Source organism: Ostrea edulis, chromosome 1 (genome assembly GCF_947568905.1).
Source record: "Ostrea edulis chromosome 1, xbOstEdul1.1, whole genome shotgun sequence".
In the NCBI taxonomy this organism is placed as follows: Eukaryota; Metazoa; Mollusca; class Bivalvia; order Ostreida; family Ostreidae; genus Ostrea; species Ostrea edulis.
In genome coordinates this window covers 8,232,427-8,248,990 of record NC_079164.1, presented here as the reverse complement: position 1 = coordinate 8,248,990, position 16,564 = coordinate 8,232,427, and the positions used below count along the sequence as shown (strand labels likewise).

The 16,564-nt window shown below is 35.4% G+C and overlaps 2 protein-coding genes across 5 annotated transcripts in view; one reads left to right on the top strand and one right to left on the bottom strand.

Annotated features, from left to right (window-relative positions):
• LOC130051186 (tripartite motif-containing protein 2-like) overlaps nucleotides 1-1,699 on the bottom strand; it is a 2,541-nt gene extending 842 nt beyond the window's left edge. For 2 of the 3 annotated variants that reach the window (XR_008799550.1, XM_056152588.1), the window contains exons 1-2: nucleotides 1,415-1,480; nucleotides 1-1,286 (exon numbers count right to left, since the gene is read on the bottom strand). The exon at nucleotides 1-1,286 is cut by the window's left edge. Coding sequence is in view for 2 of the 3 variants with exons in the window: in XM_056152588.1 (XP_056008563.1) it covers nucleotides 1-1,256 (1,256 nt within the window). In the remaining variant the exon portion in view is untranslated. Of the gene's footprint in view, nucleotides 1,287-1,414; nucleotides 1,481-1,630 lie in introns of those variants that run through there. The other variant, XM_056152587.1, reaches the window with a different exon arrangement.
• An 8,554-nt stretch (nucleotides 1,700-10,253) lies between these two features.
• LOC125665506 (LHFPL tetraspan subfamily member 7 protein-like) lies at nucleotides 10,254-13,781 on the top strand. Of its 2 annotated transcripts, none has more exons than XM_056152572.1 (2): nucleotides 10,254-12,080; nucleotides 13,326-13,781. In XM_056152572.1, exons 1-2 carry the CDS (start codon nucleotides 11,696-11,698, stop codon nucleotides 13,535-13,537), a joined length of 597 nt encoding a protein of 198 aa, XP_056008547.1. In that variant the 5' UTR covers nucleotides 10,254-11,695; the 3' UTR covers nucleotides 13,538-13,781. The 2 variants fall into 2 exon arrangements, with proteins under 2 accessions (XP_056008547.1, XP_048754116.2); XM_048898159.2 differs by having other exon boundaries at nucleotides 10,259-12,080; nucleotides 13,354-13,781.
• The last annotated feature ends 2,783 nt before the right edge of the window (nucleotides 13,782-16,564 follow it).

The window sequence follows — 16,564 nt, the reverse complement described above, 5'->3', positions numbered from 1 at the left end:
TCTCTATCATCACTGATCATGGTAACCAGGAGATCATCAGACGAAGTATTGCAGACATTGAGAGGTCTCCACCCCTGTAGTGTGATCACGGTCTGTATCTGTTTATTCTTAATTAGGTTTATATTGTTACTATCAGTATAAACAAGATCTCCGTCCCGTGTCACTGCTATGTCTGTTGGTGTGTCCCCTGACTTGGTTTTTATTGATGTCAGTAGTTTACTCTGGAGGTTGAGGAGATTCATGGTTTCGTTATCCCCGCATGTCCAGACTTGATCTTCACTCAGACAGCTAACACTGTATAGTCTGTGTCTATACCCAGTGTCTATGGTGTCGGTGATTCGCGGTTCATCAAGCAGTGGTTTGACTGGAGGAGACGATACAGCTTCTGCTGACTTCATTGGTTTGACTGGAGGAGACGATACAGCTTCTGCTGACTTCATTGTGTCGCCATGTTCTGTGTTAATGGATAATGGCGACAGAGAACCAAACATTTCACGGAGCTTTTCTGTGTTAATTTTCTGAGGAGATAAACTCGGTAATGTGACTCGGACTTTAGGAGGTAATTGTCGGAACTCGCCATTCCTAGATTTGTACGTTGACGTTAGAGAGACGTCATTTGATTTTAGGATTGATTTCAAGTCGGAAATGATTTGTTTGAGTTCCGCCATTTTCTGTGTGATTTCTTCTGTATTTTTATTCAGGGTAGATAGGTGTTTGTTTTTCATCTCCTGGATGTCGGATTTCCGCTGGTTGACAATGGCGGTGACCTCCCGGTGTAAGGCTTCTCCTTGTTGATCGGCAGCTGTTGTCAATTTCCCGTATTTCGTTTCTAACTCGGATTTCTCAGTTTGGACATCGGACGCCATTTCTTCATATCGGGGATAAATTCTGCTCTCTAGTTCCTCTAAATCTTTTTGTAAACTTTCTGCTTTAGCGCTGAGTTTTTCCAGAACATCTGATATATCGTGACCTTTATGTTTACCTGAAGTGATGCAGGTAATACAGACAGGAATGTCGCATTTTTCACAGTACATTTCACATTGTTTGTCGGCGTGTTTCGGACATTTCGGGTAGTTAGGAGTAGACTTTCTGTGTAAAAAGGGCACGACTTTGTGTCGTTTAGACGAGTCTGAGACATGCTTTCCTGCACAGTTAACACATAGATTTATATTACAAAGTTCACAGTGACTCTGTAGGGGGACAGTTTCACAGAGGTCACACAGTAGGACTTCCTGAGCACTGCGCCGGGGATGCATTTCTGACGCCGGGATCACACGAGAAGTTTACTGTTAATTAAATAAAAACGGAATTTTATTTAAAGATTTTGACAGATTAAAATAATTAATTAACGAAATAGAACTATAGTATGATATAAAACACAGCGGTCATTACTGTAATAATAATTTAGTCTCACCTTAAAATCCAACATGGCCTCCCTGTTCTTTTGACCTTCTGTCTAGTCCAGAGATGCATTTCTGACGCCAGGATCACACGAGAAGTTTACTGTTAAATAAATAAAAATGGAATTTCATTTTTAAAAAGATTTTGACAGATTACAACAATTAACGAAATAGAATTATAGTATGATAAAAAACACAGCGGTATTACTATGATAATAATTTAGTCTCACCTTAAAATCCAAAATGGCCTCCCTGTTCTTTCGACCTTCTGTCTAGTCCAGAGAATTAAATACCTGTGCAGCGTATGTCAGCCTGTATACACTATCTACGTGTTATCGCCTGAGGGATTGTTGGTAGTTTCGTCCCTATTACATATTCACACTGAGTGGATTCGCACCTTGACCTGTTCGCTCTAAGTGGATTCGTCCTCAGTGGTATCGCCCCCAATTGAGTACGGCAACATTGAATTGATCAGTGCATACTCTCCTTTGTCGATAAACAATTTAATTGAAATTAATGAATGCTATATACATGTATTAATTTACCAACGTCCAAGGTATATGTTAATTTTTTTCTTTATACCAACAATTTTTGGATGTTTAGTAGGCAACAGTGGTCGAACGATTGTTCAGTGCATATTCTCCTTTAACGATGAGCAATTTAATTGATTGATTGATTGATGTTTTCCGCAAAAATTAAATAAAAAATTATATATATATATATATATATATATATATATATATATATATATATATATATAATTGAAATTGTGCATATGTAAGAGTTATCATTATGATATTATGAAATACATGTATTCACAAAATATGTAGAATTAAAGTTAAGATATATATATCATAAAAGTCATCACTTCACTTTCTAATATTTTAATGTGGATTTTAGTTGACTTTGTTCATTTAAATTCCACAGGCAATGTATATATATATAGTAAATTCGACCCCAAGCGATGCAATTGCCTGTGCTAAATTCATATGAATATCAAACAATACATGTAGTGAACGATTTGTGAATTTTTGAAATAGTGATGGCTGCAGTGAAAACTACCAACTAGGGTCGTCCAACAACCTTGATAACATTGTAAAGAACGCATACAAAAACTGAAATTACTTAAATCTAGAAAAAAAATATAATTTCAGTTTCCAAGAATATTCTATCCCAAACGTATACCTATTATTTTTACAAGTTCCATGATTTGACGTGCACCTATTAGTACTTAGCTGTTGTGACTAGATTCTGCACAAGTAAATTGGGGCGAAACCACTCGACTAGTACATCGGGGCCAAACTACTCGCTATAACTTAAATCTTCTCTCTTATGTTACCTGCACGGAAATGGGGACGAAACCACAGAGGGCGAATCCACTAAGTGCGAATAAGTAATCGGGACGAAACCACCCGTTAGCGTTTGGAAAAAATATTATAGTTTTAAAGTTTGGTTTGACCTAGTTTATGTTGGGTAGTTTTGCTAACATTTACGTCAGACGTAAAGATTTCCTTTCATTAAAAAATTGGAATCTGCAAACAATGTATAAATATAACTTCTTTGATTATATCCCTTTTTATATTGAATTCGGCCTTTTGTTGAAATATAACCATATTTATAGTTAATAAACGATTAGCAAAATTCATTGGACAGGGGGGGGGGGGGGGGGGGGGATTCTTGCAGCGGACCTCCGTTTTTGGTACTAAATACATATTTGTGTTTTGATATACTTGACATTTTTTTCTGTTGTAGAATGAGTTGAGTGGAATAATGAACCTGCAGATGTCTATGTACACGTGTATGAATAAACTCTGTTGTACTCGCGCGTGCGAGCTTATCCTATATTATGTGTTCGAATTTATTTCCTTAGTATTTTAGGATTTGTTGAATCCGGCACTGTAGTGAATTACAACAGAGATTATAAAAAAGGACTTCCTTCCAGTGATTTATTTCATAATGAAGTGTTTGTTGTTATATGGCGGAGATCCAAAAATGCAAGTTATTCAATTTTTACGAAACTTTGAGTCTAAATGATATGAAAGATGGATACTTGCATCGTTCAAATTTATCAACACCAGTATATCATTTAATTCTTTAGTAAATAAGATGAAACACTGATACATATAAATTACGATATTTTCGTCAGATACAAGTATCTCGCTACACAAAAAAATATTTAATGGCTCGTTAATACACTTCTTATGAAGTATGGTTTCACCATTGAAAGAGTGATACAAGCTCTCAATTATTTTATTTGATTTTTTGTGATTTTTCCTGGAATGATAAACAAGGTGTTTTGTTTGCAATTAAGAGATTCTTGAGTCCAAACTTCGTTGTGATTTCGTGCATGATATGAATATCTGATAAAACCTGCCTAAAAGATTCATATATAAACATTCAAATCTTTTAGAAAAAATATTTATGAAAATTGGAAACGCTATTTGCTAATATTTTTTAAATCTACGAATAAAATCTTTAAAAAAAACATGTCAGAAAAGATATATATATTATAAAAAATAATTGAAACGAAATTACCAATCACTATATTTAAACTGGAGAAAAAAGTACCCATCCCGATCAAAATTGGTAGAAATCACTAAAATAATTATATTGTTGCTGATTGTATGCACTGTTCATCAAGAAATTAGTTTCCTTTATAAAGTAGTTTAATTTCTAAACCATTTTACATCAAGGGAATGTAGTTTTCTGATTACAATGTTCTCTATGACTTTTTTTTTATAATTCCAATCGGACTTGGTTCAATTTAGAAAAATCGTAATATTTCTGAATTTTGACCATTTCATTTCAATTATATTTCTTTTCGAAGTATATTTCTCAGATATATCTTTTTTTAAATTGACATGTATTTAGAAAATTCTATCCGTAGATTTAAAAAATAATAGTAAATAAAGTAAATAATATTTTAGATTTTTCATAAATATTTTTTGTTTAAAAAATTAGAACGTCTATCTGAGTCGTTTAGGCTTGTTTTCTTATATACAGTTGTATTCATAATATGCATCAGATCACAGCTAGATTATTTTATTTGGAAACAAAGTACCTCTTTATCATTTCGGGATAAATCACAAAAATTCATATAAAGTACTCGAGAGCTTGTATCACTTTAGAGATGTTTTTATGAACCATTTTAGAATAAAACTACCATAAGATTTCTTAAAGAGTATAAGTAACATTAAAGTTTTGTTAAAAATACGGACAATTTAAAAGTGGAAAAGAAGTGCCAGGAAATGCTCAGAATGCAGGATTTTACTGCAGAGCGTTTGCGAGCCTAGGCGGCCCCAGACCCCTGGCCTAATTTGGATTAAGCTTTAAAACATCCTTTTTAAATTTGAAATAAGATCTGAGTATAGCGATAACAATGGCTAGAACTGGGGGAACAAGCAAATTAATAAGACATTTTCATGTATAAAAAGCGTCTCAAGATCCTCCTAAGATATGTAGACAAGCAGAAGATGTAAAGGGGGGGGGGGATTGTGAAGAGTAGCTAAAAGATCATGAACCCCCTTTTACAATTTCCTGGATCCACAACAATCCTCTAAAACTAAGCCGCACAAAAATTCTGTTTGATCAAAATATGTAGAATGTACATCATACGAAAGCCTATTGGTATCATGTAAATTTTTTTTTATCACATTCCATTATCTCGTAATTACGAGATGAGATCTCGTAATCACGATATAAAGCCGAGTTGCACAACTTGTGGATAATTCTGGGAACGCGTTTGATACTATTTCCCTATTTGTTGATTGGTCAACAAATCGAAGTGATCTTATTCAAAGTGTGTGTGACGGTACATATTGTCGTCCGGTGTCGCATGATTTAGTTACGGATAGTTTAGAGTTTCCATAGAAACGCTAAATACCAGTAATTTTCGTACCAGGTCCGCTTAGGTTTAGTTCCGGTCATAATAACACTTTTAGAAATATGAAATGCATATGTTTTCGCACATTTCTTGTGGGTTTTATTTCTTTCATCAGGTTATACAATAATCAAAGACGAATATCATTAGAGCCGGATCATTTATACGTCTAACTTTGTGTTTCCAAAATTTGTAAGATCAACAGGACCCATTTGCTCGAAGGTTAGTTAACTTGAACTGACTGTTAACTTGCCATCAACTTAAACAATCATATAGTGTTAACTTGAAGTTAACTGTCAGTTAAAGTTAAGTAACCTTCATGCAACAGGTGTTTATTCTTGTTTTATTACGGAGGTTTGATTTCCAATTCAAAGGATCGTGAACTGGAGGTATGAAACCTGTATATATGTAGAGAGAGTTGTTACATGACTCCTTCTACAATATGTACCGACACAAACCCTTATCATTATTAGTAGACTTGCTCAAATCTCTATCTTTAATAATCAGTGCTCTCTTTAATACTTTTTAATAATGCCAAACATATGTTTAACGACATTTAAGTATGGTAGAGAGCAGAGATTTAGCTTTCTAAAACACAAAAGTTGGATGAAATGATAACGTAATAAAAACATACACAAATGTATGCAATATTTTTCTTTTTTATTGATGACTGCCATCATATATATCTTAAACGATCAAATAATTTCGTACTGGTTAATTAAGATATTGAGTGCGAGAGAGAGGGAGAGAGTCTCTAACGATAGTATGTTCCGTGATGCAACAAATACGCCTTGTCTCGGCGCATGTTATCGTCGGCGACAATATGTAGTACATGTACCAACGGACTATATAGACCGTGAGGGTACGTGCATATCGTCGCCGAGGTAGATATGTGCCAATCGATAATGTACCATCATAGTGTGCACTTAACGGTGGAATTACAAGAATCTTGAACTTTCATACACAGTTACACTAAGCATTATGATAGTTTAACTTTTTATCAATAGCTTATATTATCATAAAACTTGTAAAATTTAATTGATTTAATTAATTGATAGTGCAGAAACCTACAATAATAAATCGTCGTTTTCTTTCCTTTGTACTTTAAATGCACGATTAAACTTTCGCTCGGTATCTAAAACTTCTAATGCTTTAAATGGAAAGTGATTTCTTATATTTAAAACAGCATCCAAAACACACTGATGGAATGAGGAGAGGAGAGATCATATATAAAGAAAGATATGTGACCAATATTTACATATTTTTCTCGTAATTTCAAGATAGTTATCTCGTAATAACGAGATCTTTTCTCGTAATTTCGAGATAATTATCTCGTAATTACGAGATCTTTTCTCGTAATAGAGATCTTTTTTTCGTAATTTTGAGATAATTATCTCATAATTACGAGATAGTGAAAGGTGAATTTATTTTTTATATGATACTAATAGGCTTTCGTAACATCATGCCATTCCCTCAGAAAACATGAAACCTGAGCAGTGTTTCATAATTATAAATAACATTTTACAAGCCTGATCCGGATATATTTTGTATCCATTTAATTAAATTAATGTCTGCTGTAAGTAAAGTATTTTGTCAGATTACGCTATAAAAGTCACAACGTCATGTTGACGTTACGTTACGGACAGCAACTTTGTACGCTTTGTCATTGAACTCGTCTTTCTGCAATCGAACATGCAGCCATGCGAGTCAAAGTCAAGTGAGTTAAATTAAGAACTGAAAACTATTGTTATCAAAACAATTACAATTGTCCTAGTTATGGAAAACGAGTGAAACAGGTATACAAACTTCACACATTTTCTAGTTCTACAGGGCCACTTTCTACCAAACGTCCTGTAAAGCATTCTCTATTCAAAATTGTTCAAATGAAGGGTCACACCATTTTCACAGAGGAAATAATTAAAATATAGTGAAAGTATTGAGGCATCTTTTAAAAATCTTTTGTCACTGAAGTTGGACAGACAAAACTGATACAAAGGCGTCCTTCATGAGTGGGGATTTAAAACTGTTCAAATCATGGCTCCACAAGGGATAGAGTTTGGCCACGATCGGGAAAAAAGTTTTAAGAGAGAATGTTTAACAGTCTCCATATCAATAATAACAGAGCCATGACGTTAATCAGGTCAATATGCAAGCACCCCCACGTAGTGTACAGGGGCTTGTGTGGAAACACCAGGACCACCCCAACCCCAAGGAAAACAACACTAGCCCTGTCCGTATTGTAGGTTAAAGTTCCTTCCATCCATGTCTCCAAGGGGTAGCTTAAGTCCACAAGAGGACAGCAAAGTATAGGGACATACATTGTAACTCTAAGATAATATCAAAATTGTCATCATTAGTCGTATTTTCATATTGCAATCGTCAACAGATGGTGCAGATTCAAGTTTGTTCAAATGATGACCCCCAGGGGTAGAGTTCGACCACAATAGTTGATCGAAGTTTTACGTGAGGGTATACATTAAAAGGACACCAGGACAATGGTAAATTATTATTGATGTACAAACATCCTCAGGTAGTATTCAATTCAGTATTAGTTCAAACAATGGTCCGGGGAGGGGGGATCTCAACAGAATGCGCTCGTGAAGTATGCTAGCATAAATCGTGGAAGTTCCTGACTTCGTGTACTTTTCGAAATGAAATTTAAGTTGAGTGACATCTGCAACTACACCCCAAGAACGCCAACTCCGAGTGAACGTGTCAATTTCGCGGTTCTACAGGAGAAGATTGAACGGTTTGTTTATAGAAATGTAGCACAGACATACAGTAATTCAAAAACTCGACTCCTGTCCAGGTGCAACTGGTGTCGAAGTTAATCGATATCTTAATAATTGTAAAAATATTACCTTAAACAAAATAATAAATTCGATTAAACTTCAGTTTCTAAGACACTACAGGAGTCTGAAAACTACCACATCGACTAGAATTTTTATATCACAAACAATTTTTTCAAATGTAAATTTTACTATCATCCTTGCCAGTTTAAACACAGGCACCTGAATTTCTGTCAATAAGTCGCTCAATAAAGCCAAAGATCGAAAAATCCTACCCCCTCTATATATAAATACATTTATAGAGGGGGTAGGATTTTTCGATCTTTGGTTTTATTGAGCGACTTATTGACAGAAATTCAGGTGCCTGTGGTTTAAATTAAATCGTAAAACTCTATTAAGAACATTACCGTTTGTCGATCTGCAGTTAATTGAAAAAAAGTTATATCAATGATATCATGATCAGATGCATGTATACAGATGCGCGCACTTGAACATATTATGGGAACTTAATATAAACTAATCTCGGTTGAGATTCGGCTCGAAGGCGTCAGTCCAAATATTCAGCCGAGCCGAATCTCAGCCGAAATTAAATAGGTACCAACAAACCAGACACGTACAACCAGGGGGACTGCCACTTCAGCTTTTTTGACGTAACGTTCATTTCCGAGTTTTTCATTTTACATGTACCTGCAAACGTTAGTTATTTTAACATGGAACACAAGACATATTGGAGGATTTGCCCCGCCTCATTCTTTTTGGTGACATATTGCAGTAATGAATGTAACTGAATGAACTTATGAATCAAAGGACGAACGGGCTCACCTTCAAATGTTTGGGCAAGGAGATATTTTAAGATTTCTTTTCTGCATATCAATAACTTTAAAAGATAATTCACCTCCGATTTTCCCAACAAGACGAGAGGGTCGAGCGTTCGTCCCGCATGCGGAAGGCCGGGGTTCGAATCCCGCCGCGACAAACCTAGGTCGTTAAAACAGGTAGTGACAGTTCCATTGCCAAACGCAAGACATCAGGTGTGAATGTCACGGGTCCTCGGAGATGACCTTAAAAAACGGATGAACCGTGTCACAGTAGGTGTGGCACGCTAAAGGACCCCCACTGCTCAATGACCGTAAGCGCCTAGCATAGGCCTAAATTTGAAGCCCTTCAACGGTCTTGGTGACGTCTCCATATGAGTGAAAAAACCTCGAGCAAGATGCAATCAATCAATCCCAACAGTTTGCAAAATGATGCTACATTTGTACGAATAGATCTACGTACGACCGCCTCTAGAAAATAGATACACTTGTAACTCAGGTGGCAGGGGACAGTTTCTTTGGTTTTGAAACATGTGGATAGGGGGTATACACCAAAGTCAGATTATGACAGACTAATGAAAAATCATATTTCCCTTTTATGTCAATACTTGTATTTCATATTAGTGTAGTTAATAAATTATGACCCTAAATTACATGTAATCTATAAATACTGGTGCTGGTGCACAAAACATGCTCTGAGCAGGTTCCCCTTTTTTGCTTTGATTTTCCCTCATTTGGGCTAATCCGCACCACCCCCACACCATCACAGTACCAAACATGGGGATTTAGACACTGTGCACAATCAAGAACACTATCTGCCCTTCTCAAAAATCTACCTCTCATATGGGGCCATCCACCTTCCCTCACAGCTACAGACCTTTTGCTAGACCCTGCATGTTTTCACCGGAATTTCTTCAGCAACTGACCACGTGTCTTAGTTTCGTATTTGCACCCATCTATATGCTAGGAATCATGGTGACACCTACATGTTGTATATCAACATTTTTACTAAGCACTCAGCTACATTTGACATGCATCCTAAAATTATTGTATACATTTTTACACATGTAATATCACTTCAAATACAGGGTAATTCCATTTTTTGAAAAAGTTGACCGGGCCTATACTGCGAAACTGTCCCCTGCTACCTCAGCTGTGGAAATTGAATTGTTTTTACAAATCATAAATGAATAAATAATCTCTGTGTGTGTGTACAGCTTGTATTTTTTGCTTGATTGAATTAAATTGATACTTTACATACACCTTCATATTAGCAGTAGATGAACCTTTTCGATTATGGGCTCCAACTGTCAAGGTTGTAGATACTAGATATCTCCTTTTTGCTGCATTGATTTAATACTTTACATGTAATAGCTTTGTTATTAGAAGAGGAATAATCATACTGGTTTTGGGGTCAAAAAGTCTAAGGTCAAGGTCACTAGGTAACTTGATAGAAAAAATCTACATTGTGATGGGATTTACGCCTTGCGGATCTCTTGTTTTTATTATATTGATACCCAACTATTGACGAAACTACGGTATACATAGACGACGCCATCATATTGTTCCTGTAGACAGCAAGAAGATCCGAGTATTTTTTTTTTTTTTTTTTTTTTTTTACATGTAAAAATCATTCAAGTGAACGTTGGCAAACTATTTAGATTTGATTATCCAAGTAGCATTCATACCTATCTGATTATCCAAGTATCATTCATACCTATCTGATTATCCAAGTATCATTCATACCTATCTGATTATCCAAGTATCATTCATACCTATCTCTTGTTATCTGCCAATCAATCAGTGACTATTTAGATGTGATTATCCAAGTATCATTCATACCTATCTCTTGTTATCTGCCAATCAATCAGTGACAAAAATGAATTGTTTTTAACAATCTTTGTTGAAGTTTATACATTTTTTATGAAGTCTAATCAAGTAGCAAAATTATGTCTGTGATACAAATAAGCTTTCAACTGCTTCATATTTCCAATTGTTTTTTAATATCTTTATTAATTCCTGATGAATGCGATGCGCGAAGGAATCAAAACCAAAATAAAAAGGAAAATGTGTTGAATTAAATCTAAGAAACGAAAGCCGGTGGGAAGGAACGACACACCGAAGCACGCGCGCACGTGCTTCTTGATTGCCAAATTGGAATGTTTTTTGATAATACAGAGAGTATACATGTACCGAGCACATGCAGAACTTGGTTGGTCATTTTGATTTGATATGGTTTATTTTACGATAACGAAACATCAACAGGGGTTTACTTTTTATCGCAGAGAGCAGCAGACGATGCGATCTCGGGTTTCATTCATTAACAAGGTGAACAACTTTTATGTAGACATTATGTATCACATGTGAATCAGACTAATAGGATTAGTCCAACAGGAAGTCAAGCCGACTACAGGTGTCCTCGTAGATAGGTCCATAAAAACCACAAGGGAACGGGATTGCTTTTCTCATTCTCGTACACTAACAATGTCGAGGGAAAGTATTTCCATATATATGTATTTGATGTTTGTGATGTTTTATATATGAAGAATCGATTTATTTTTGTCAGATAGCTTGTAAGATTTCAAAGAGTTGATAGGAAAGCAAATATTTGGATTATTTGAATAAAAAAAAAAAAACGTCGGATGTAAAATCAACGCTGGAGCGCTGATTCATAAAAGTGTTAGAATCTTTTTCCTGTTTTAATATGACGAAAAAGGACTAATATCTTTGATTTGACTTTACTAGTGATGTGAATACCTACGTACCTTGCCTCGCCATGTGTCGGTCACGAATGACAGGTAGATATGATAAATGATGGTATCTTTTGTGTTTTGTCTGTGGGTGCTCCTGACCGTCGCCATTGCTGTCGTTTGGTCCGTGTGTCTGTCACAGCCGGCCTGGGTCTTACACCCGAACAACCTTCACTCCTTCGGACTACAGAAGTACTGTGTAGTGGACATTCGTGGGAGCGTGGATGACTTGGTCAAACCCATAGAGAAAACCTGTTTTCCTTACGGAAAAGCGTTACGGATGGGTGACCTTCCGTCCGAGTATTGGCGGGCCAGTTTTCTACTGCTCTCCAGCGGGACGTTTTTGCTTATTGTAAGCGTGACGATTGGGGTACTGTCGGTGTTCATGCAAGAAAAATGGGATGGATATGTTTCCATGATGACTAAATGTGTCCAAACAATAGCAGGTAATAGAAGTCCGAAATAATTCTGTATATCATATTTATTTGCATTCAGCAAACCTCTTGGATATGTATTAAGTAACAATGAACAAAACTATTGCTGGGATCAAGGTCGATCTGCTTAAAAGATGCAATCTTTAAAAGAGATAACGCTGTAATTGATATTCACGATTTTGTATTTGGGGTAATACCTACAAAATTCCATTTAAAGAATTCGTCAAGCAACCTTGGCTTACATCACCTCCATAGTCTAAGATCACTCAAGCTCAAATAATGTTCGACAAATACATTAACAGGCCCAATGTGAAATAATGAAAAAGGGGGGGGGGGTGTATGGACCTATATTGAAAGTGACTTTATGAAATGAAACACCCTTCGATACCCCAGCTTATTCTAGAAATTAAAACAGGTGATTTTTTATGGACTCCAGTAGACAAGATGACTGGGTTATAATTAAGTGATCACTTATATCTTTCAATGTTTCCCATCGCATACAATCAACTTCCAACAATAGACTACTTATGTTTAGAAAGTATCATCATATATAGAGACGATTAGGACATAAACGCGAGTCGATTTTTCTTATTGTAACACTTGTGTGGCATCTTGTATATCGCGGTCTAATCTCTTTGATGTAGCATTACATCGTAAAACGAACACAAGCATATTTTTGGATCAGAGTGATTTTCAGCAATGTTCGTAAACATGGCTGATCTGTTATTCGTTTTATCTGTAATCGTTTTGATTTTGGGAACACGTGGCACCGCTATCAATGCCGGGTCAATAAGCTATTATCTTGCAAAAGACAAAAACAGACCTGCAATATAAAATTTTGAAAGATTACGAATTCATGATGTTGAAATATGATGAATATTTCAAAGAGCGGCTTTCCGTTTGTACATCTTCGTGTTTATTAAACATGGTTTTCACTTAGAAGTAGAGCTAAGTTTTATCTCCGATAGTAAATGGGAATGTACTTACAGAGGGAATGGTGATGACATAAAGTGGCGGAAATATACATGTATCTGGGTAGGTCCTCATAGGGCGCGAACAGAAATGATTACAAATATCCCCAAGTTTGAAAATTATTTACATCTCTTTGTCAGAATTGAAAATAAATTTTACATTGTGAATATCTATCATTTTAAATTCTTTAGATAAAACGAGACAACAAAACTTGAATATGCATGAATATCCCCCCCACCCCCAATTTGATTTGACAACATTGAAAGCATTTCTATTTATTTGCAGTATGTCTGATGTGTGTCATCTTTTCCAGTTCTGGTAGCTGTTTCCGCTCTTCTGACATACCCCCTAGGATTTGGGAGTCCTTTCTTTCGGTACTACTGTGGTGCGGAGGCGGGGCCATACAATACGGGCCACTGCAGTATGGGGTGGACATATATGCTGGCAATAATGGGCGCGTCTCTATCTGTTTTCTGTCCAATCTTGTGGAATTTTAGGCGGATTAAACATTACGACATCATAGACGAAATATTCGTTTAATGCTAATTAAAAGGATTAACAATGAACACACAATGTCGATTTCAATTCATTCCACACTTAACAATGTGTTTATTTCTATGGCTACACGTCACGAAGGGGTCAAACGAAATGTTGTCTTTAATAGTCCTCTCAAGTGGTTATAAAATGTACATCACTGAAAGAGAAAATAGAAGAAGAAAAAAATAAATAGAAAAAAATGTATGTTGTGTCACACTTCTCATTATGATCGCCATTGTCGAAAATTCTATATGGTTTCAGATTAATGCTGTAGAAAGAGTAAGGGAAAGGTAATTTCCTCCAGTGTTCTCCCCTTACAGTAAACAAAAGCTGGCATCCAAGACAATAGATCTAGATAAGTATATCCGAGTAACTACACTGCGGGATCTAGCTAGCCTCTATATGAAAAATGACATTTATTGGTGGCACAATTTAGACTTTGAGCAATGGTAGGGGTATTAAATAAATTTTAAAAATGTGCAATATCTTGTATCATGTGGATATTGACTGCGTGAATTCCATTGAAGAAGTCGGTCAATATATCCTCTATGTGTACAGTCGATGGTTCAAATATTTAAGTATAGTCAACTCTCGATAAACCGCCACCTTTTGTTCTTTTGAATCTATGGCATTATAACGAATTTGGCGATGAATTGAATTTCCGTCATCTTGGTGAGAATGAGTTACTTTCCTTGTATGTGTAAGAGTTGTCTTTCCTTTATTATTTTTCCACATTTTCTAACATGATTAAAATAGTTTTATCAATAATAAGACTTCATTTCAAAACAATGCACATACAAGACATTTATACACAGTATGTTTCAAGTTATTTAAAAACCTTGTCTATTGTCGGTATTTAGCGCACCGTGCATGGCTGTTTCCTGGTAGGTGAGCCGTCATTAGCTGGACGAAGATCAACGAGTATTTCATCCTTTGCAGCCAAAATATCACCAATTGTCCTCCTTTTTATTGACGTTTCCCATAAAACAGTAAAATAATTGGAGATTTCCTGTTGTATACATTTCGGATGGTTTCCCCGTGGTATGTAATAATTTTATTATTATTTTGCTTATTTTTTTTTTATTTTTTTTTTTAGAAATTCAACTGAAACCTCTTTCGTGGTGAGGCCATAGCTAAACTGAAATATTTCTCGATGAGGTAAAAACAACAATACTACGGTTTATATTAAGTAATTATTTTGTTTATTTAATACTGGGTACCTTCTGCCCACGTGTACGCCAGAGATCGATAATGACCAATTTGTCGCATCACTGATCACGTGCACCCATGGCCGTTTATCGAGATAATTAAAACTTTGATATAGACTTTTGTACTAAAAATACCGTGGCAAATGGCGATGGCGAATTTGGCGGTTTTTTTTAACGAGAATTTTAAGTAATAGGAAACACGTTCTTAGAAAAATGCGGCGTTATAACTAAAATGGCGATGAATTGAGTGGCGATAATTCGAGAGTTAACTGTATATTTTTTTTTATTTGTTTGCATGTATCAAACTTATGATAGAAATCAGACGTATACGTAATACCAAAAACAAATCCACACGTAACAAGCTAGCAGTATGTTTAGATAATACTTGTAATAGAAGGTAAACAAAGATAATTTCTTTCTCTCAGACTCTGTTCATCGTCGTTACATCATCTAATCAATTCCCCAGTAAATCATACAAACTGTCACGATAACTTGTAACGATAACCACGCCGATACAAAGAAAAAAAGGTAAGCTAAGAACCAAAAGCTGCCCGTATCTACAACTTACACGCTGAGATTGCTGTCACACGTACACGCTGAGATTGCTGTCACACGTACACGCTGAGATTGCTGTCACACGTACACGCTGAGATTGCTATCAAATGTGACGGAGACATTATTTTTCAGGATAACAAGAGAAAAAGATTGTACACCGTCAACATTAAATCTTATATACATGTATACATCATATGTCGATCTGTACCGGCCTCTCCATCAAGTCATCACCAGTCAAAATATAGCTTTCTCCCATAAAATACGTATCTCACCTCTAGGACTCCGTGTCACAATTTCATATTCTTTATCACAAGGATATATATAGTTTCAGAATTAATTACTTTATGGATACATGCCATTTAGTAAATACATTCTGTTTACAAACACAAGTCATAAACTAGAGACAACACACACAGTCTATAAATACATTCTGTTTACACAATATATATAGTTTCAGAATTAATTACTTTATGGATACATGCCATTTAGTAAATACATTCTGTTTACAAACACAAGTCATAAACTAGTGACAACACACGCAGTCTATAAATACATGCTGTTTACAACTAGAGACAACACACACAGTCTATAAATACATTCTGTTTACAACTAGAGACAACACACAGTCTATAAATACATTCTGTTTACAACTAGAGACAACACACAATCTATAAATACATTCTGTTTACAATTAGAGATAACACACAGTCTATAAATACATTCTGTTTACAACTAGAGACAACACACAGTCTATAAATACATTCTGTTTACAACTAGAGACAACACAGTCTATAAATACATTCTGTTTACAACTAGAGACATCAAACACAGTCTATAAATACATTCTGTTTACAAACACAAGTCATAAACTAGAGACAACACACACAGTCTATAAATACATTATGTTTACAACTAGAGACAACACACAGTCTATAAATACATTCTGTTTACAACTAGAGACAACACACAGTCTATAAATACATTCTGTTTACAATTAGAGACATCACACACAGTCTATAAATACATTCTGTTTACAATTAGAGACATCACACACAGTCTATAAATACATTCTGTTTACAACTAGAGACAACACACAGTCTATAAATGCATTCTGTTTACAAACACGTCATAAACTAGAGACAACGCACACAGTCTATAAATACATTCTGTTTACAACTAGAGACAACACACAGTCTATAAATACATTCTGTTTACAACTAGATA

Excerpts from the sequence above, each read along its gene's own strand:
- LOC125665506 (XM_048898159.2), top strand. The coding sequence starts at position 11,696 with ATGATGGTATCTTTTGTGTTTTGTCTGTGGGTGCTCCTGACCGTCGCC. Across the intron at positions 12,081-13,353 it reads ATGTGTCCAAACAATAGCAG|TTCTGGTAGCTGTTTCCGCT; the intron begins GTAATAGAAGTC and ends CATCTTTTCCAG.